The sequence below is a fragment of the Procambarus clarkii genome, unplaced genomic scaffold (assembly GCF_040958095.1).
Source record: "Procambarus clarkii isolate CNS0578487 unplaced genomic scaffold, FALCON_Pclarkii_2.0 HiC_scaffold_96, whole genome shotgun sequence".
NCBI lineage: Eukaryota > Metazoa > Arthropoda > Malacostraca > Decapoda > Cambaridae > Procambarus > Procambarus clarkii.
In genome coordinates this window covers 5,381,895-5,404,812 of record NW_027189129.1, presented here as the reverse complement: position 1 = coordinate 5,404,812, position 22,918 = coordinate 5,381,895, and the positions used below count along the sequence as shown (strand labels likewise).

Here is a 22,918-nt window from a genome sequence, read left to right as displayed (position 1 = left end):
TCATGCCTGACAGCTGGGAGCAACAGACCATCTAGGACGCACGCTGAGTCAGCGCCTGTTTTTTGCCAGACTTCCCCGCCCTATAGCGGGCAATATATGCCACTTACGACTTTTTTATTATTTTTCACATGATCAGAGAACACAAATTAATAGGTTTAGAAGAAAAAATAATTTTTTTTTTTGGTATATGCCTGTGGGTGACAAATGCTAATTAGCCCTGAGCAACACAAGGGTTAACATTTGTGTTCCATTCTCTCTAACATTATTCCTGCCACTTACCCATGCACTGTAATGATTTACTTTATATATACAGTATATAAATTAAAATTTCAATCTGTTTCAAGATGGAAGGGAGATGAGGGTGAAACAAAAGGGAAGAGGAGGAGAAGGGAAAGGGCAAGAAAAGGGGAGTAAGAGGGGTAATGAGGGGAGGGAAGAGGAGGAAAGAAGAAAGTTGGAATGGAGGGGTGTGAGGAGAGACTATCCCAGGGACCCCTCCTAGTATAATATATATTCTTCAAAACTTAACACATAAAAGATACAACTCTAATAATGAATCAAAACCAGGTATGTAATCAAGAGCTTACTGTAATATTCAACTTTGATAAAAAAAAAAGTACACTATCTGAGAGCCACAAATTTACACATCTGCTCCATAAGTTTATCACGACTCAGCCTTAGAGTAGCGCTTCTGTATTTGGGCACAAGGGAAAACCCAATGATTTGGAAATCGCCAGGCTTACACTGGCTTTCTTCCTACAGGGGAGTCTTGGTGGGCTGGGTTATACACGGGTAGGGAGACGTCATATCCCCGACGATATGTAAACGAGGAAAATCCTCTGCCAGCCATGAGTGCCTTGCCACGTGCCAAGTTCAGTGTTGTGTCAAATATTGGAGGTGTTCCCGGCAACATGGTGAAGAGGAGATGGTTTTCACCCTCTGACCAGCTGTGGAATATAACCAAAATTATATTCAACAGTATAAAAAAAATCAATATGACTGCACTCTAGTTTAGTTCATTTATTATTATGCATCCCAAACCTATTCCCAAAATTATAAAGGCATATAATAGGTTCAGGAACTGAACCCAAAAATTCAATTAGCTAAGCAAATTACAGTCTAAACTAGTGGAGCGTGTACATGGCTTTAATGTATATAATAATTCATGTTGTTGGGGATAGAAAGCCTGTGTATGTATATAAATATACTGACCTTCCCCCTCGATGCAACCCACAACAGTTGCTCGACTCTCGGGTATACTTACTACTAGGGCATTAGGTGAAAGAAAATGTGCCCAACCATTTCTGTCTTGGCCTCAAGCAATTACTGTACTGGCTCAAAAGTTAGCCAAAAACACATTAGTTTACCTCTCGCTAACATTTGGTAAGCAGCCTTTGTAATGTTGGGTGTATCTTTGTAATTACACTACTGTACTGCAGTTTTAAAATATTTGTCATTATATATATTGGCATCTGCATTTTGGTTGTATACGCTTTAACTAGAACTGTCTACCAGACATGAAAGACCTTACATAATATAAAAAATATAAAAAATAATGGAAAAAATCTAAAATTTAATCATGGGTTAAAATAAGTACAGTACAAGACCCAATTACTACATACTGAACAGTATAACCTTGAAATTCAGCTCAGTAGCATTCTGAACCCCATCCAAATTTTAAACGAATTAAATTTTTGTTTTTATCTTTCATGAAGTTTGGTATCACTTTTCTTACTAAAAATTATGAATATATATTTTTGCTTGTTTCCACACTCAAATAATAATCAGATTTTTTCCTAGAGTAAAAATAGAGCATCAACTGGAAAGAAATGCTCCTCCCGAACACAATCCATGACACACGGCTGACCCTACACTCAAATGGCTATGCCCTTCGACAATCCACACGCAAGAGAACATAACAATGCAAAAGGGCAATTGGCTTATGTACAGCAACCCCTATTTGTACCCATCCAAACTCAATGGAACATCACATCACTTCCTTCATCTCTCCGTTAACCTTATAAACTCTTAATGCCTCTCCTTATTGCAATGCTGTAAATTCCTTAGTTCACTATATTCAGGCTTTCCACCAACATTTACTGTCATAGTCAAGTATATTTTTGTAAACAGCCAATGGTAACCAGCAGCAATATTTATACATTCTCAAAGAAATGACAGCCAAGATGGTGGCAAGTACTGTATTTCATTAACAGAAGATGGTGTCAAAATAAGATTTTGTATGATAATGAAGTGTTCATGTTACATGGTCTTTTTAATGGTGCTAAGAAAACACATATTGGCACTGAATAGTGATAAAAGCAAAGTTCACTTACTAAGGAAGCATGGCCAGTGTCTGAGCGATCTTATCCTTCCTCAGGTTATTTTCATTCAATGTGTCTACTGGAGGAACGAGGATGCACGCATCGTGAGGATTGGGAGTATAATATTCGGAGTTGAGTATGGTGTCGATGATTTCAAAGAACTCGCGAGACATTGGCTTGATGGCTATGTGGTCTTCATCCACGTAGCGAGTCATGGGATAAACGTACCTGTTGATATGGACACCAATTACAGAATTTTGTACCTGTACTATAGTAATATGATACAGTACCCGAAAAAACCAGTGCTGAATGTAATGAAGCGTCATTTTCTGTGCGAGTCCCAGAGGCTCCCCGGAGCTATCCAGGCTGATAGGGATAGTCCTAACTTTTGGCATCAGTCGATGTGGGTGGAGTTCTAGGCCTACCGGGAACCACGGCCAGAACCTGGCCCCTTCAGAGAAGCACAATGAGCAATGGCCTATAGAAATGCACATGAGATTTTGGAACATTCTATATCTGCCATCGACCCAGACAGGCACCCAGAAAGGTAAGCGCCTCGAAACAAACCCCTATTCTGGTGAAACCAATAAAAATAACAAAACAAGTGGACAGAACTCCCCCAAGGGAAAAGAGCAAACAAGCATGACGTCACACGAGCTGCGCCGCATGTCTGCGCAGCTCCCCCCTCCTTGGGAGGGGGAAAGGGGAGCCCCAGAACCGCGCCGGCGATCCAAACCTCCAATTCCGAGACTAGCTATCAAAAGACGTGAAAACTGTCGACTGGAAGGAGGGAGGGTTGCTGGGGAGCCTCCGGGACTCACCCAGAAAATTACGTTTTATTACATTCAACGCTGGTTTTCTGGGGGGAGCCCTTATGGCTCCCTGGAACTATTTCACCAAAGACTGAGGAAAAAGGGGACTTACCCGGGAGGCGGTCAGTGCTCCACACCTCAACTCGAAGTCGAGACAGGCTGCAGACGCCGACCAAAAGCAACACAGGCCCGACTAGGCCCGGGAACGTTCATGAGGTAGCGTGCAGCCAGGACCCTGTTCAACCGCCAAAAACCCCGTGCCCGAATGTCAACCCAGGACATGTTCCCAAAAATGACGGCAAGAGCAGCGAACTAACGAACGTCATGGGCACGGGGATAGACCGCAGGCTGGCTAGGCTTAATAACCCTGCGGACAATCTGAGAGACCCGTACCCACAAACAGGGAAGAAGGGAAACCGGATCAACCCAAAGTACGTCCAAGAACACAGAAGCCGTGGCGCGCAAATAATGGCGGAGAGCCCCAACCGGACACAAAACATGATGCACCCCTGGCCTGACCAACCAAGCATCAATAACCCAAGGACCCCTCCGGAAAGCAGCAGTCTCATTCTTCGCAAGAAATAAAGGAGACGGCTGCAGACGAACAACCTATCTGCCGGACCGAAAGAGCAGAAACTCCTGTGCCAGAGGAGAGCATGAAACTCCCCGACCCAACCCTTGGGGGCCAATGCCAACAGGAAAAAAAAGAGCCTTCGAAAAACAATCCTGAACCGAAGGGGCCACAACAAACCGAGGAGAAGAAAGATAGGAGAGCACTCTGTCCAAAGACCTGGACGGCTCAGGCAGCGCATGAGCTGGCCGGAAGTGAAACAACGCACGAGACAGCTTGCGAAATGGCGCAGAAGTAACATCTATACCAAAAGCGAGCTGAAGCGGCTCCGCCAGCACCGCACGATATGAGGCGACAGTATTCCGCATAAGATGACGGTCCTGGAATAACCATGAGAGAAAGGACACCATCACCCGAACCGAAAGCGAAGTACAATGACGAAGAGTCAGAAAGAAACGGAAGGACCGCCAGGAAACTTCATACTAATGCCAAGACGAAGCCCACAGGTGGGATACCATCGACGAAGCCACCTGATCACCATACAAATGGTGATAAACTCGAGTCAAAAATACCAAATACAAGGACTCGAGGAGAAGAGCGAACCAAGCTCGTAACAGACCGGGCCGATCTTCTGGAAGAGGTGGAGCTGCGGAAAAACCCCCGGGTTCGGACACTGGGCAAGCAGCACCTGAAACCAAAGCTGGGCCGGCCACCACAGGGCCAAGAGGACAACTCGCCCCTAGCAAGTTTCCAAGCAAGCCAGGACCTGGAGCAACAGCTGAACCGGAGGAAAGAGGTACAGGAACCCCCACCTAGACCAGTCCTGCAGAAAGGCGTCGATCCCGACAGCCTCGTGGTCGGGGAAGGGCGCCATATATACCAGAAGACGCCTTGATCACACCGACGCGAAGAGGTCCACCTCCGGGTGCCCGAACGTCTGGCAGAGCCAACTGAAAGAATCGGCATCGATCGTCCATTCTGTGGAAAGGAAAGGAATTCCACCAGGAGAACCAAACCCCGAGAACTCAGCAGACGAGTCACCCGAAGCGACCAACCCAAAAGAGCCAAGGACTGCATCGAACCCCCTTCGAAATATTAGGCCCGATTTGCCTAATAAGCCAAGTTTTCCTGAATTAATATATTTTCTGTATTTTTTTTTCTTATCAAATGATAAAGCTACCCATTTCATTATGTATGAGGTCAATTTTTTTTTATTGGAGTTAAAATTAACATAGATATATGACTGAACTAAACCAACCCTACCTAACTTAACCTAACCTATCTTTATAGGTTAGGTTAGGTTAGGTAGCCGAAAAAGTTAGGTTAGGTAGTCGAAAAACAATTAATTCATGAAAACTTGGCTTATTAGGCAAATCGGGCCTTGCATAGTAGGCTGAGAAGTACGTTCTGGCTACTAGGTACGACATATATATATATATATATATATATATATATATATATATATATATATATATATATATATATGTCGTACCTAATAGCCAGAACGCACTTCTCAGCCTACTATTCAAGGCCCGATTTGCCTAATAAGCCAAGTTTTCATGAATTAATGTTTTTTCGTCTACCTAACCTACCTAACCTAACCTAACCTAGCTTTTTTTGGCTACCTAACCTAACCTTACCTATAAATATAGGTTAGGTTAGGTTAGGTAGGGTTGGTTAGGTTCGGTCATATATCTACGTTAATTTTAACTCCAATAAAAAAAAATTGACCTCATACATAGAGAAAAGGGTTGCTTTATCATTTCATAAGAAAAAAATTATAGTAAATATATTAATTCATGAAAACTTGGCTTATTAGGCAAATCGGGCCTTGAATAGTAGGCTGAGAAGTGAGTTCTGGCTACTAGGTACGACATATATATATATATATATATATATATATATATATATATATATATGTCGTACCTAATAGCCAGAACGCACTTCTCAGCCTACTATTCAGGGCCCAATTTGCCTAATAAGCCAAGTTTTCATGAATTAATGTTTTTTCGTCTACCTAACCTACCTAACCTAACCTAACCTAGCTTTTTTTGGCTACCTAACCTAACCTTACCTATAAATATAGGTTAGGTTAGGTTAGGTAGGGTTGGTTAGGTTCGGTCATATATCTACGTTAATTTTAACTCCAATAAAAAAAAATTGACCTCATACATAGAGAAAAGGGTTGCTTTATCATTTCATAAGAAAAAAATTATAGTAAATATATTAATTCAGGAAAACTTGGCTTATTAGGCAAATCGGGCCTTGAATAGTAGGCTGAGAAGTGAGTTCTGGCTACTAGGTACGACATATATATATATATATATATATATATATATATATATATATATATATATATATGTCGTACCTAGTAGCCAGAACGCACTTCTCGGCCTACTATGCAAGGCCCGATTTGCCTAATAAGCCAAGTTTTCATGAATTAATATATTTTCTCTAATTTTTTGTTTATGAAATGATAAAGCTACCCATTTCATTACGTATGAGGTCAATTTTTTTTTATTGGAGTTAAAATTAACGTAGATATATGACCGAACCTAACCAACCCTACCTAACCTAACCTAACCTATCTTTATAGGTTAGGTTAGGTTGTGTAGCCCAAAAAGTTAGGTTAGGTTACGTTAGGTAAGTTAGGTAGTCGAAAAAAAATTAATTCATGAAAATTTGGCTTATTAAGCAAATCGGGCCTTGCATAGTAGGCTGAGAAGTGCGTTCTGGCTATTAGGTACGACATATATATATATATATATATATATATATATATATATATATATATATATGTCGTACCTAGTAGCCAGAACGCACTTCGCGGCCTACTATGCAAGGCCCGATTTGCCTAATAAGCCAAGTTTTCATGAATTAATATATTTTCTCTAATTTTTTGTTTATGAAATGAAAAAACTACCCATTTCATTATGTATGAGGTCATTTTTTTTTTATTAGTGTTGAAATTAACGTAGATATATCACCGAACCTAACCAACCCTACCTATCCTAACCAAACCTATCTTTATAGGTTAGGTTAGGTTAGGTAGCCAAAAAAGTTATGTTTGGTTAGGTTAGGTAGTCGAAAAACAATTAATTCATGATAACTTGGCTTATTAGGCAAATCGGGCCTTGCATAGTAGGCTGAGAAGTGCGTTCTGGATACTAGGTACGACATATTTATATATATATATATATATATATATATATATATATATATATATATATATATATATATATATATATATATATATATATATATATATACACTGTATATACAGTATGACATATAGACATAAATGTGCTACAAGGGGTTGGGGTGGGTCTTGTCCAACCCCTTCCCGTCGAGGGTTAACAACACACAGGCCTAACGGGCTGACAGCTATAGCACAGGGCAATTTGCCAGGTGTTCAGAGGAGAGGGCCGAGTAAGGGAGAATGAAGGGTAATGACTCGAGGGCACTTTATACAATGATCTGGGGAGTAGGGGTGTGGAAACCAGCACCCACACTAGGATGTTGGTATCATTCCCTGCTTGTCTCAGAAATTGATGCATCTTGGATACACATTTATTTCTGAGATCAAGCAAAACACATGGAGATTTTTTTTCCTTAATAAATGAAAGTAGTAAACATATCTTGCATTTATCATCAAGAAAATAGCACTTATAAACAAATAAGCATGACATAATTGAACGTGAAATAACTAAGTAATACCTGTGGAGTAAAATTCAGTAGCATAATGCACAAATAAACAAATTATACAGGATGGCTTGACCATAATGAACAGAGAGTACAGAGGCTATGAAGAAGCCTCTAATTTAAATTGGTGTGCAAAATTAAAGGTGTAAACTTGTGTATAAAACATAGACTAATCAAACAGTATTGCTTGTAGATAATAGGCTATGCAGGACTCAATAATTAAAAATAGGTGTACATTTGTTTCTGCACAATGGGAGAGGTCCAAGAAAATACTAAGGCCATGTGAGGGGATCAAACTCACATCCTTGGAGTTTAATTGTGAATATGTTACATGCAAGATTATGGTGCACTGTACAATATGGACACAGGCTTATGGGGTGCTGCACTACTTGCACACAAAATGAAACTTCATTATTTCCTTACTTGTAAAAAGCCAGTTATACTAGTTTAATATATCCTGTTTCCATTAAACAGTCCCCACACAATCCTGTATCCAAATATTACAGCACCTCATAGGTCTGCATTTAACATCTTCACATTGCTCTGCCCAAAATGCTTTTGTGTTAATGACTTTGCAAGAATGTAATGCTCAAACTCTCACAACCCAATGTACCTTCTTGTATATAAATAAATAAATTCAAATTTAAGTTACTCCTCAAAAAACTTCAGCATATCTAATATACTGCAGTCTGAATTTTACAATTACACAGAACATGAGAAAAATCAGTTGGAGCCATAAGAAGGATTCGAACCCGCTCACTGGGTACTCCCAAGCACGCACCCTAGACCACTACAAGTACAGTAATTACCTAAGTGTAGTTATAGGATGAGAGCTACGCTTGTGGTGTCCCGTCTTCCCAACACTCTTTGTCATATAACACTGAAATTACTGACGGTTTTGGCCTCCACCACCTTCTCACCTAACTTTTTCCAACCGTCTACCAATCTGTTTACAGAGTGGTTCTCTATGTGCGGGTTCTAGGTACTCCTGAGCACGTGCCGTAGACCACTACAAGTGTGAGGGTTCTGGGTACTCCCGAGCACACGCCCTAGACCACTACAAGTGTGTGGGTTCTGGGTACTCTTGAGCACTCGCCGTAGACCAGTACAAGTATTCACCTAGTTGTGCTTGCAGGGGTTGAGTTTTGCTCTTTCGGCTTGCCTCTCAACTGTCAATCAACTGTTACTAACTACTATTTTTTGTTTTTTACACACACACACCCAGGAAGCAGCCCGTAACAGCTGTCTAACTCCCAGGTACCTATTTACTGCTAGGAAACAGGGACATCAGGGTAAAAGAAACTCTGCCCATTGTTTTTCGCCGGCACCGGGAATCAAATCCGGGCCACAGGATTACATGTCCACCGTGCTATCCACACAGCTACCGGCACCCCAGAACCCACAAGTGTGTGGGTTCTGGGTACTCCCGAGCATGCGCCCTAGACCAGTACAAGTGTGCGGGTTCTGGGTACTCCTGAGCATGCGTCCTAGACCACTACAAACGTGTGGGTTCTGGGTACTCCCGAGCACGCGCCCTAAACCACTATAATTGTGCGGGTTCTGGGTACTCCCGAGCACGCGCCCTAAACACTACAATTGTGTGGGTTCTGGGTACTCTTGAGCACGTGCCCTAAACCACTACAATTGTGTGGGTTCTGGGTACGGCCGAGCACGCGCCCTAGACCACTACAAGTGTACGGGTTCTGGGTACTCCTGAACCTCCTTCTGTGTAAAATGGCAAAAAATAACATTTATAATACTGTAATTGGTTTTTATTTATGATATACAATTTAATAGAATGCATGAACCATTAAATATGACAGGGTGATTAATATTTTATATCCTGCCTTTCAAGAATTATATCTAGCACTGTAAATCCTCTTCTTGCTTAGCAGTACCATATACATTATTTTTTCAGCACTAAATGCAAAGGCAGTCCAGTGCCCAGGTGCCACAGTATATCCAAAATGCTCCCATTTTTAACCCTTTCACTGAAAAAAACATTTTCCAACACTATATTATTCAACTTTTCTCCAAGTGCACCCCCCCCCCCCTCCCATAAAAAGAATAACAAATACTGTAACAGTGCTCAGTGATCAAATCCTCAGGACTTCAACTCCTCATATTAGGCACTGAGCCCAATATGTGCTGCCATCTGTTGACAACACTCAAACATGATTCCCTTTCCCTCTCTAGGATAATAATGTCTTCTTCTTGTTCATGACTAAGTCACCCTTATAAAACAAAACAGGTTCCATATACTGGGTACATGGAAATATATTATATATATTATATATATATATATATATATATATATATATGTCGTACCTAGTAGCCAGAACTCACTTCTCAGCCTACTATGCAAGGCCCGATTTGCCTAATAACCCAAGTTTTCATGAATTAATGTTTTTTCGTCAACCTAACCTACCTAACCTAACCTAACCTAGCTTTTTTTGGCTACCTAACCTAACCTTACCTATATATATAGGTTAGGTTAGGTTAGGTAGGGTTGGTTAGGTTCGGTCATATATCTATGTTAATTTTAACTCCAATAAAAAAAATTGACCTCATACATAGTGAAAAGGGTAGCTTTATCATTTCATAAGAAAAAAATTATAGTAAATATAATAATTCAGGAAAACTTGGCTTATTAGGCAAATCGGGCCTTGAATAGTAGGCTGAGAAGTGAGTTCTGGCTACTAGGTACGACATATATATATATATATATATATATATATATATATATATATATATGTCGTACCTAATAGCCAGAACGCACTTTTCAGCCAACTATGCACATCCCAATTTGCCTAATAAGCCAAGTTTTCATGAATTATTGTTTTTTCGACTACCTAACCTACCTAACCTAACCTAACCTAACTTTTTCTGCTACCTAACCTAACCTAACCGATAGAGATAGGTTAGGTTAGGTTAGGTAGGGTTGGTTAGGTTCGGTCATATATCTACGTTAATTTTAACTCCAATAAAAAAAAATTGACCTCATTCATAATGAAATGGGTAGCTTTATCATTTCATAAGAAAAAAATTAGAAAAAATATATTTTTTTCAGGAAAACTTGGCTTATTAGGCAAATCGGGACTTTTATAGTAGGCTGAGAAGTGCGTTCTGGCTACTAGGTACGACATATATATATATATATATATATATATATATATATATATATATATATATATATATATATATATATATATATATATATATATATATATATATATATATATATATGTCGTACCTAGTAGCCAGAACGCACTTCTCAACCTACTATGCAAGGCCCAATTTGCCTAATAAGCCAAGTTTTCATGAATTAGTAGTTTTTTGACTACCTAACCTACCTAACCTAACCTAACCTAACTTTTTCGGCTACCTAACCTAACCTAACCTATAAAGATAGGTTAGGTTAGGTTAGGTAGGGTTGGTTAGGTTCGGTCATTACGCTACGTTAATTTTAACTCCAATAAAAAAAAATTGACCTCATACATAATGAAATGGGTAGCTTTATCATTTCATAAGAAAAAAAATAGAAAAAATATATTAATTCAGGAAAACTTGGCTTATTAGGCAAATTGGGCCTTGCATAGTAGGCCGAGAAGTGCATTCTGGCTACTAGGTACGACATATATATATATATATATATATATATATATATATATATATATATATATATATATATATATATATATATATATATATATATATATGCATGTATGTATAACTGAAAACTCCACACCCCCAGAAGTGACTCGAACCCATACTGCCAGAAACACTATGCAACTGGTGTACAGGAGACCTTAAACGCTCAACCATCACGACCGGATAAAAAATGATGGTAGCCGAGGCTATTTCCCCATCATCCCACCGGCACTCTGATGGTAATCTTGGGTATGGTATTTTATCAAATCACCTCATTTTTGGAGGCCACGTGAGCAACACAAATGCGAACAAGCCTGAATGGTCCCCAGGCGTTTATGCAACTGAAAACTCCACACCCCAGAAGTGACTCAAACTCATACTGCCAGGAGCACTATGCAACAGGAGTACAGGAGACCTTAACCGCTCGACCATCACAACCGGACAAAAGATGATGGTAGTTTTCAGCTGCATATATGCCTGGAGACCATTCAGGCTTGTTCGCATTTGTGTTGCTCACATGGCCTGAAAAAATGAGGTGATTTGAAAAAATACCATCAGAGCGCTAGCAGGATGATGGGGAAATAGCCATCTTTTGTCCGGTCATGATGGTCGAGTGGTTAAGGTCTCCTGTACACCAGTTGCATAGTGCTCCTGGCTGTATGGCTTCGAGTCACTTCTGGGGGTGGAGTTTTCCATTGCATATACGCCTGGGGACCATTCAGGCTTGTTCGCATTAATTAACTTGTTATAAATAAAAAGTGGACAAACACAATATTTTAGCACTTATGCCTATTTGTTTTATTTATGATATTCTATTCTTTAAGATCACTTAATAACTTTGTATAAAGTTACCAGGATCATTTTTTTCATTAGAGAATAGACTCAAAAACAAATTGTTTAAATACTGTACGAAAATATTTAAGAACTAAATTTAAGAATGGTATCAATGGAAAAGTAATTCATGTTCTTACTTGAAAAATGCAACCAGTAGCGAAACAAAAATATGCGGTGACTGGGTTAAAACTGTTTCCAAGACAAAATCCCAGACGCCACCGGAATGTACAGTACAGTATCACATTGCTTGACTTAATTGAAAAGTTTCAATAACATTCATATTAAAGCATATACTCAACAGCACCTAGAAGATAGACTTCTGAATGCCAAGTACGATGAAGTCCTAGAAATAATTCTCAAGTTTGAGAACTGATATCGTGCTCTTAATATATGGACAACACAGAAGCAAACATTGCTTATTATCAATGTATCAAACTTATAACTTGGTAAATTGATGTGAAAGATTTCTAGTGATTCAAGAGCCCCTCTTGAGGCAATCTCCATCAACCATTCTGTTACTTTTCGTCCACCAAGTTCAAGCTCTAAAGTAATTAGATTTGTAGCAGAGAATATAAGTCTTTGCGACAGTAAATATAGAGCATCTGTAACATTATAGGGACTAGAGATGCTCAAGCATTTCAACCGAGATAATTCATTAATATGAATTTCATCTGTGTCCTCGCCTTCAACTTCACATCTTTCGCAAGATGTTACAAGTGACAGCTCCTCTATAAACTGGCACATGTTGATCAGCTGACATAAAACCTTAACATTCACCTCATTAGTAAGGTGAAACTGTAATATTCTCAGAGATGATCCAGTTGCTTGCAATGATGGTATGTATAACTTAGTAAGTCATCATTACTCATGTATACATCAGCACAGATAGTTAAGTACTTGCAATTAATTGTACAAAGAAGCTCTTTAGCAGTTTCACTGGTTGATTTAATCTTCCAAGGACCTTTCAGTAAATGCAAACCAACATGCTTCAACTTTCTATATTTAGTAAAAATATCACGTAATTTTGATGCCAGGCAAAATGATGAAAAGCTCATCTCTCTTAGGTTATAATTGGGTGTTTTTTTTCGTAAAGACTTGGGACCCCTACCTAAAGTTGATGGAGTTACAGGTGGAAAATCAAAAGAATATTTGCTCAAGACCCAATTTTCTGAATTACATGTGATACATCTTATATCTGGGTATGCATATAGAAGGTGATGCAAGAACTCCCGCACATCTCGGTGGCTTCCAACATCAACATATTTTAGTTTCGGGAAAGAGATTCTCATATCCTCATCATTCTGGATTTTATGATTCACAGAATTTTTGTCTAGACCATCAAAAAAGCCTGTGTATAAATTATCCTCAAGACCCTCCCCACCAACAATGACAATTTCAACAGTAGATGATATTTCCTCATATATTTCATATTCTCTGACAACAACAATAACTGTCTCAATGCCAGGAGCAGTGTGACCTATTTCTCTCAAAATTTCCCCGTTGGCAAATTCTATTCTCAGATGAATCCATTTAATCAAGGGAGAATTTTTACAAATAGTAACAACAACAGATGGGCAGTCAAACTGTAAATTAGCAGTGTATAGCTTCTCTATTCCGAAAGGTTGAAGCTTCAAAAGAAAGTTTTTCAAGGTAGCACTGCAGGGATACGACACAGTCCTCACACTCTGAAAAAACATAATAAAATGTTAAGATATAGAGTACAAATGATTATGTGTGTGTAAACATGAGCACATATGTATTATGAAAGGAAACACCAATGCTGGCACTTTCAGCATTTCTGCTTGAAAGGACATTTTTTGGTGCCTGATAATGAAGTGAGAACGTTGGAGACCAGGATGAGAAAAGGGATGATGATCAACTACATGTTAATTGAAGTAACCAATCAACAAGTAATCCAAAGTCACATCATCATTGAGAGCCACTCTTTAACCTATGAGTCCTGATTATGCCTCAGGATCTTGTGGTGAATGGGTGCCCATGGCCGATGTTCCCGAATTTCGCATAATTCATCAGTTGCAGGTCAGGTCAAGTCAAGGCCTTGTTGAGCACTGCAGGCTACAGGACATTGCAAGGAGCAGCTTATCTAACCTCAGAATGTTACTCAACGATATCTCAAGAAAGTTGCAAAGTTGAGCGCATCGTGGAAGCAAGGTCAAGGACTTAGTGTGTAAAGCATCCGTCCTGCTGAGCATAAACTGAATGGAAGGTCATTGTTTGACTCCTCCTCAAATGAATTGAAGGGGGTTGCATGTTTCCTAAAGACAGTCCCAACCAAGGACTGGTATGTGCTGAGTCAAGCAGTGCAGTGAGTCAACATATGCAAAAGCAACCTGCTACTGTGATTACCCAGTGACAGTGTAAGAATAGTAGTACAGTGTAAGAGCCTGCTATGCTGGTAGACATTTTGTGTGAGCAGTGAGGTCCTAACAATTATTTTCCAGTGATTATTTGCAATTTTATAATGGTCAGTACAGTGGTCTGAGTGTGAGCAGAGAAAGTTCCAGTAAAGTATCTATGCATTTATTTTGACTGACTACTGACTGCATGTATAATAGTGCATTATTATTCATTTGTAGTTAATTACGAGCTTGATTTACAGTTCTTGTACAGTAAGAATTCTCGTTTGTGAAAGTGTACAAAAGTGGGAACATTTGGAGTTAGCTAGAGCAGTAAAGACTCTTAATCTGAAAAGCATGTGTGGTGTTAGGAGAATATATAGAGCAAGGAATTAAACGGTCATGAACAGATATGAAGTGCAAAACTCAATAAATCAAAAGACTGAACACATTAAAACAGTTTAGTAATATTCAATGAATGTATAATGGTTGATTGTTAAATAATAATAATTAATTTATTCAATTAGGGACAGGAAGCCTATGTATATATACTTTAGACTTGTTTTGTGGTCTTCCCAAGGTCAAACTACTGGCCTTCTCTAGGTTGGAATCCCACAACAGTTGCCTAACTCCTGGGGACCTATTTACTGCTAGGTGAACAGAGGCATTAGGTTAAAAGAAACATGCCTAACCATTTCTGTCCTGCCTGGGAATCGAATCTGGGATCCTCGATTTTGAGATGAGAATGAAGCCAACTAAGAATAACGTGGGCAAACATAGTGTACGTGGAAGCAACGATTGAGTGTGAACAATTGCAAAGGACAAGGCTGAGTGGAATTGGTTTGTAAAAAATAATGAATGAATGTATCTTATTGTTTATATAGTAAACAAAATGAATACAAAAATTCACAAGCAGCACTATAAACCTTCAGATTGATTGCTTCTGCCCCTATACATTTTGTACACAATTTTTTTTTTTTTTTTGGCAAGGGGGGGGGGGAATTTGTATAAAAGAAAAATTTAAAGGAATATTGTTCTTTCTTCCTTGTTGTATCATACAGGAGGACAAACACATTTGCCACACAACATTCAGTTCCCCAATAGGTAAGCTGTATAATTCTGATTTTGTCCGAATCAAGAGACGGTCAAACTCGGTCACAACTTTGATCACATTACCTGAAGATTCAAGTAATCAAGGTTCAAATCAATGAGTGGTCAGCAGCCCCTAAGATAATATCATGGAGGATATTACTTTACCAAACATTTATTCTATAGTATACTGGATTGCACAGTCACAAACTAAGTAAAGGCATAAATGGACAAGGTTTTGGGAGTTCTTCTACTCCCGGAGCCCGGCCTGAGACCAGGCTTGACATACTGTACTTAAAAATACTTATGAACCATTTGAATTTTTAGGTGAATAATATTAGGTCAAGCCAGCTATTGTGTTCCTGGAGGTGATTCAATCCAAAGGCATGTAGATCACTGAGCTCACCTTGCTAAATCCAGCCTTTGTGGAGAACATCAATTCAAGAGTCATCAAAAGGACAGGGCACTGGCACTTAAAGCCGAGAGATTCTAGCAGCTCTGAGCACGCTTCTCGCAGCTGCTTGCGGAGTTTGGAGTCTTGTTTACCAAACCATCCTTCATCATCCCACCACTGCTTAACTTTCACCATATGTTGCTGTGAAAAAAATATAAAGTACCGTAATATTTTATTCCAGCTGATCAGGTAAAGTAATCCCATCCTCTATACCACATATATCTTACTATACAAGTAGTATTATGAATATTTAATACAAAAACTACAATTTTTCTCAAAACCAAAGGAATTAAAAGCTAATACAGTGCTTATATCAGCTAAAAAATTTAAATGTTTATAATGTAAATATAATACACAGCACTATAAAACTACGGAACATAGTTGAATAAAACACACTTTTCTTAGCCAATCTCTCACTTGCTCCCCAAGACAGTGCCTGAGTCCAATTAAAGTACTGTACTGTACTAGTTGCACACCCGGCTCCAGTCAATATTTACCCCACTGTTGCAAGTAGCTTGGTAAATGCTCTCACCATAAAGTGGAGGAGACCACTTGCTCTAAGATAAAAGAACATAAACAATCTACACACTGTAATCCATATAAGCCAGAATATCTGCTATGGACATAAAGGAAAAGGCAGCCCACAAACCTGTGGACAACATGAGCTCACAGAGAAACAACAGGCTCATGAAACTGAACCACCCAAAGAGTCACCTCAGAGACAACCAAGCCCAGGAACAAGGAAAAACAGACACAGGATTAATGAACAAAGTGGCTATCTGAGCCCTTTGAGTGGCATGCAGGTAGTGCCACACCACTGCCACAGAACAAAAGCATGAAGAAACCTGAGAACTCTCTAAATGGCAAAGACAAGATATGCACTTTGAAAGCCAACAGGACCCTCCATCATGGCTACAGGAAAAGAGAGACAAAAATATTCAGTATCAGTTTATGTCCAATAATCAACTAAGAAAAAAATCACACCTGAAGTCAAAAATACAGAAAGGAAAATTAAAAAAAAGCATGCCAAACCACCTGGTACAGCCAAAAACATGACAATTGAAAACTCGGTAAGTGTACACCATACAGTTGGAAGCATACTCGACATAAGTCTATACGCAAAGTTTGACAGATAACTTCGAACCAATGAGGAACCTTTCTTGACTGAATTGCTGAAAATAGATGGAGCCTCGGAAATATATGCACAGGTTCAAAGCCCGAGTCCAAAGGCTCACAAACCAAGCCAGAGTCAGCCGCCAATGAGTCTGAAGGATCACCCTAATGATGTAAGTCTGAAAATAATATGGAAAATTTGAACTAGAGGGAAACATACTGGAAATCCCAATGTCTCCAGGATAACAAAAAAGCATGTACTGCAAATCCCTTGCAATCTGAGAACTGGTCATCACCAGAAGCTTTCAGTTCCACACATAAGGCAGCCATGGGACAGTGTATGTCTTTTTGGGGGGTTCCCAAGGCTGCTCTGGGGGTGTGTTTAACTGAGGCTAACTTTTCATCACATTATGGCTCTGTGTAATCAAACTGCATCAGTCATAGGTGTATTCTTGGGTTCACAGCCTTCAGCAGTTTGCTGCTGGATATTCTTCTCGATGATGGCCTGTTCTGACATCCTTGGTTTATGCTCTTTTTAGGTTCAATTGCACCTTTGATGTCTATATTCTTCAAAATAATACCCACCAATACTACCAGTAACTTCAACACTACAAATACTGCAACAGCTCTCCTTCAGGTAAACTTCTTCCCTGGTGACAAAGCACTATGGAGAGGGTGGGGGTGTCCTGTCTACTTCCTGTTCTGTGGCATCATTTCTTTTCTAGTTTTCATAATTTTAACACTTTCGCTCGGTAAAGACGCAGGATGGTGTAAAAAAATTAGTAGACAAATGTTCGGTAACGACGCAGTATGGTGTCAAAAATGTAAAAATTTGGCCTGCTTTCAACTTTACTGTGGGAGGGGCGCAACACGGTTTTGGACATTATATGCATATACTCCTGTAGGAAATTTCATTGTGAATACATTGATACCAAAATGAAAGACCTAGGATCAGAACTGAGGTAACAAAGTTGAAAATTGTATACACATTTTATTGCTCTTTATTAGCGCTCACGGGGGTAACGCTCCGTCACTTTCTCTGTTTGCTGTTGGTAGTACGCCGGGCTTTTGGACTTTATATTTGGATATACTCCTGTAGAGAATTCTATTGCGAAGACAATGATACCAAAATATAAGACCTAGAATGAGAATTGAGGTGACCAAAGTGAAAAGAGTGTACACTTTATTGCTCTTGCATGCTCCATGATAACACGTCTCACTTTCTCTGTTTGTTGCGGATGGTACGCTGGGCTTTTGGGCTTTATATGCATTTAGTCCTATAGAGAATTCTTTTGCAAACACATTGATATCAAATTGAAAAACCTAGGACGATAATTGAGATGACAAAGTCGAAAAGAGTATTCACTTTTCAGTATTACCACGCTCTCTAATGGAATGCCAGGCACGCCTTGGGGTGGCGCAGTGTTCTCTTGCGGGTAACCTTGGCCCACTTTCATCTTGTCGGCGGGTGAAGCGCCCCGCAGTTTTTGACATTATTTGCCTATACTCCTGTAAGGAATTCTATTGTGAACACATTGATACCAAAATGAAAGACCTAGGACGAGAACTGAAGTGACCAAAGTGAAAAGTGTACACATTTTATTGCTCTTGCTCACTTCCGGGTAACTCGCTCTCACTTTCTTTGTTTGCTGTGGGTGGTAAGCCATGCTTTTGGAGTTCATATGCATTTAGTCCTGTAGAGAATTCTATTGCGAACACATTGATACCAAATTGAAAAACCTAGGATGAGAATTGAGGTGACAAACTTGAAAAGAATTTACACTTTTCAGTATTATCGCGCGCTCCCGTGGAATGCCCGGACCCACTTGGGGTAGCGCGGCACTCACTCGCTCAGAACAATAAAGTGTTAAGTTGCTTCTAAACAACTCTTGCCTTAGGCTAGTTAAGACCTGACTACAATAGCTCAGAAATCCAAATTTGAATAAACACAAATAGTCATTTTCTAAACACAATTTAGATCCTCCTGTGCATGTTTTTTTTTTCTTTTCAGTCAATGTGACAGGGCTCATGGCTGGAAACTTGGTGTTGGTGAGGGTGCTGCCATTTGGCAGTGATCAGGGGAAGTAGCCAGTTGTGAAATTAGTAACTTAAAAAAAAAGACCTGTGTGAGTTTATGAACATACTTTCTATAGTTGCTCCAATCAGGATGTTTGAAAAGATCTTGGTTATCTAGTTAAACAACACTGCTGTTAGGAGTATGTAACTGTCAACCTCAAATATTAACTTTCCTATTCATTCATAAGCCTGACAATTTTTTCTAGTTTATAATGTTTACAAATACACACACTATAAAGCAGACCTACCACTAACAGTTCTTTTGAATCTAACAGATGTTCATTACATTCTCCTGTCTGTGCTAAGATAACATCATCTATGGTATCGTCACATATATCGGTTGCAGCAGTTGCATCTCCAGACTCTACAGAGCGTGGCTCTTCACTGTGGTGGCAACTCGCTTCACTCTCACCCAGATTCAGATGGGAATCTTTGGGAGCCTAATGCAGGCGATCAAACATATTCAGGAAAGGCAAGTATTTCTTTAATCCCATAGGGACAGCATTTTGGAGAAGCAGGTGAGCCAGCCGGATGATTACGATGGCATGGAGTGTTGCTGGGACATGTTAGACAGGACTCCCTCATGGTGGGGACACCACCACTTCCTGGTCGTGGTGCCAGGCACAGGAATGACTGTCCCTCAGTCAAGTCAGTCTTGCTGTCATTAACACTTCATGATGCAACTCAGAACTGTAAATACATAATAAGATAAATATAAAATAATGTGAATGACAGCTTATATGTACAATATATTCAGTCAACAAAAATTATTAACAGTGTGTGTCAACTTATTAACTGTGTTCAATTAGGTATAAATGTTTTTGATACAATGATAAAACATATTACACTTAAAGATTATGTTATAGCATTTCAGTTCTTGCTTTATCTGTTTCCACATGAGTAAAAGAATACTGATAAATATTAGAATCATGAGCAATCTGTCAGTCAGAATGGGTACATCTACAAGCTCTCAAGCTATAAGACTGATTGAGGCCAGACAACCTTGGCACCATATTGCATAGCAACTCTATGTTTGATTGAGGACTATATAAGGCATTTAATTTGAGGGAATGAGGATTTAGGCAGATCTGATATAAGATTTAATTGGATTGCTCTTGAGCCATGTCATTGCTAGTAATGATTACTATGGAATGTCACATGTCTTGCAATCTGATGACTATAATTAAGTTCTGTGGCAGGGAAGGTATTATTCCTGCTACCACTAGCTCTTCTACTAGGGTTCCAATCTGCCAACGTTCGGAGACCAGCCAAGTCCAAATATAGACAGCTTTTCCCCTATTTCTTTCTGCTTTGTGTGTTTCTTAGGTGATTTGGAGTTAATTTTTGTCACTGAGACCGACAATATACCACTGTCAGTGCCAACATCCAGATACATCAAGTGCCAACCTCCGGATATATCATATTACCAAACACCTAGAATTATCCTTCCTAGATATCTATCGATCTATCAGCTTAAATTTGGAGGAGCTTACAACTGTTTGAAAGGAATAAAAACCAAAATTAATAATTTAAAAATTTTTATTTGGACACCATATTATTTTCCTTGTAATTCTTGTAAGGCCTATGGACCTGGATGACAAAATACTGGCCTCAAATATTTTCCAAAAATGTTCATTTGTAGGTATCTACCATATTATATCTTTGGCAGTCTAGTCTCTCTGAGCATTCCCAACTGTAAGCATTCTCTGCTCCCTGGGCCTCTCACAGGCTGCTCAGCAATGGGAAAAATTCTTAAAATCATTTTACTTTTCTAAGTTATTTGTTGGATTATAACCATAAATTTAGTGTCAAAATGTTTGCAAATTAATTTTCTAGCAAATAGAGGAAAAAAAAACACATCTGTATTTATGCATGCAAAAGACTATGCATGACTAATGAAAATACAAATGTTCACGAATAGCAATCGAACAAACTGTTCTAGTGCCATTGTAATGTTTACTATCGGAGTATGGATGATACATTTTAGTGACATTGGAATGCAAAGGTTTTAATTGATGTACTTGTGGTATATGTATGCAGATGTTCTAACAATGGAGGTTTTTAAACTGTTTTTAAACAGTGCCTACAAGTTTAACACGGTGGTATTATTTAAGTTATAGAAAATCAAATTTTCTGTTGAGTGAAAGAAAAATAATAGAAGCTAGGCAGCTGTTCACACTCCACTAAACCATACTAAATATAATCCAAACAAATTAAAACTCACCTAATCAATCCTAGCCTAACAGTGTATTATATAATAATAATAATAATAATAATAATAATAATAATAATAATAATAATAATAATGTTTACTTAGGAAAAAGTACATACATACAAAATGAGTTACAAGCAGAATGTTGGATATATACTATTATGCCTAAAGCCACTAATACGCGCAACATTTCGGTAAAGATGTGGGGAAAAAACTTAAAACTAATTGAGATCAAAAGCATGAAGTGAAATGACGAAGAAAAAAAAGAATGACAATAATGACATGTTGAATGGAACAGCAGTTGCAACAGAACAGCAGATAGCAATTTTAACTAAATAAACAGATGGACTACAATTTTCTTTAAGTTTATACATGGCAAATATCAGCAGTTTTACAAGTTAGTGATTTAATCATTGATGTTTGATAATAGCAAAGACATAGGTTGACATTTAGAAGGTAAGGTAGGTTATGGCCAAATATAAATACAAAAACCATTTGTTCTGTATGATATGTACAGTACTGTATATGCAAATTTGGCACTTTCAAGTTCTACCTTAGCATCTACTACATCTCTATATCTACCTCCTAAAGCTCTTTTTTTTTACCTGAATTTACAAGAGGTAGGTTACAAACCATGAACAGTTGGACCTGAGGTCGCTCCACTAGCAGGGTGAAACATCTGGACATGTTTTTTAATGCTGTATGCCTTTGTTCATCTAGCAGTAAATTAGTAGGTCACTCAGTTATCTGGGGGGGGGGGGGAAACCTTGGCTACCAAGGCTTCCAATCCTCAATGATAGGAACCACTGCTTGTGCTCTCAACATGGACAAAAAACCAGCGTTGAATGTAATGAAACGCCATTTTCTGGGTGAGACCCGGAGGCTCCCCGGAGCTTAACCGGCTGATATGCTAATGTCAGACTTTGGCATCAGTCATGTGAATGGAGTTCTAGGGCCTACCGGGGACCACGAGCCAGAACCTGGCCCCCTCAGAGAGGCAAGGGGAGCAATGGCCTATAGAAACCTATATGCTTGTGGTTGGAAGCATTCTATGTCTGCCATCGAACGGGTCAAGCATCCAGAAAGGTAAGTATTCCAAAACAAACCCCTATTCTGGTGAAAATTGCTACCTAAAGCCGAACTAGTGGATAGAACTCTTCAATAAAAAACAAGGAAACTAGCATGACGTCATACATCACCGCGCCGCTGTCTGCGCAGCTCCCCCCTCCCCGGGAGGGGGAAGGGGGAGCCCCAGACCTCCCACGCCGGCTATCCACCCATCAGTTCTGAGGCTGGATGTCAAAACACGCGAAAAACGCCGACCGGAGGGAAGGAGGGTTGCCGGGGAGCCTCCGGGTCTCACCCAGAAAATGGCGTTTCATTACATTCAACGCTGGTTTTCTGGGGGGAGCCCCGTCGGCTCCCCGGAGCTAACTACCCACAGAGGAAGGTCAAAGGGACAGAACCGGGAGGCTGACACCACGCACCCCCCAAGGAGGCGAGACAACCGGCAGCAAACGCCAACCCAAGGCGCCACAGCCCCGAAAATCCCGGGAACAACACGAGAACCACGAGCAGCAAGGCCACGTCGCCCAGACGGCAGCGAGAGCAGCGAAGCCACGAACGCCACATGCATGAGGGAAGAACACAGGCAGCTTAGCCGCAAGAACACGGCTGACCACCCGGGACACTATCACCCGCGAACCTGGAAGAACAGAACCGGATC

At 39.6% G+C, this 22,918-nt stretch overlaps 1 protein-coding gene and 1 non-coding gene across 2 annotated transcripts in view; both read right to left on the bottom strand.

Annotated features, from left to right (window-relative positions):
• Positions 1 to 388: 388 nt before the first annotated feature.
• Positions 389 to 2,537, bottom strand: LOC138360119 (exostosin-2-like). The gene is made up of 2 exons (XM_069320054.1): positions 2,334 to 2,537; positions 389 to 947 (listed from the first exon to the last, which is right to left on the bottom strand). The coding sequence occupies exons 1-2, from the start codon at positions 2,534 to 2,536 to the stop codon at positions 740 to 742; spliced, it is 411 nt and encodes a 136-aa protein (XP_069176155.1). The 5' UTR covers position 2,537; the 3' UTR covers positions 389 to 739.
• Positions 2,538 to 11,991: 9,454 nt separating this feature from the next.
• The window catches only part of LOC123751039 (uncharacterized), a 33,242-nt gene continuing 22,315 nt past the window's right edge, over positions 11,992 to 22,918 (bottom strand). Inside the window, exons 4-6 of the transcript XR_011226211.1 lie at positions 19,229 to 19,536; positions 15,744 to 15,932; positions 11,992 to 13,576 (exon numbers count right to left, since the gene is read on the bottom strand). This is a non-coding gene — a transcript (uncharacterized protein). The remainder of the gene's footprint in view (positions 13,577 to 15,743; positions 15,933 to 19,228; positions 19,537 to 22,918) is intronic.

Excerpts from the sequence above, each read along its gene's own strand:
- LOC138360119 (XM_069320054.1), bottom strand. The coding sequence starts at position 2,536 with ATGACTCGCTACGTGGATGAAGACCACATAGCCATCAAGCCAATGTCT. Across the intron at positions 948-2,333 it reads ACACTGGCCATGCTTCCTTA|CTGGTCAGAGGGTGAAAACC; the intron begins GTAAGTGAACTT and ends TATATTCCACAG.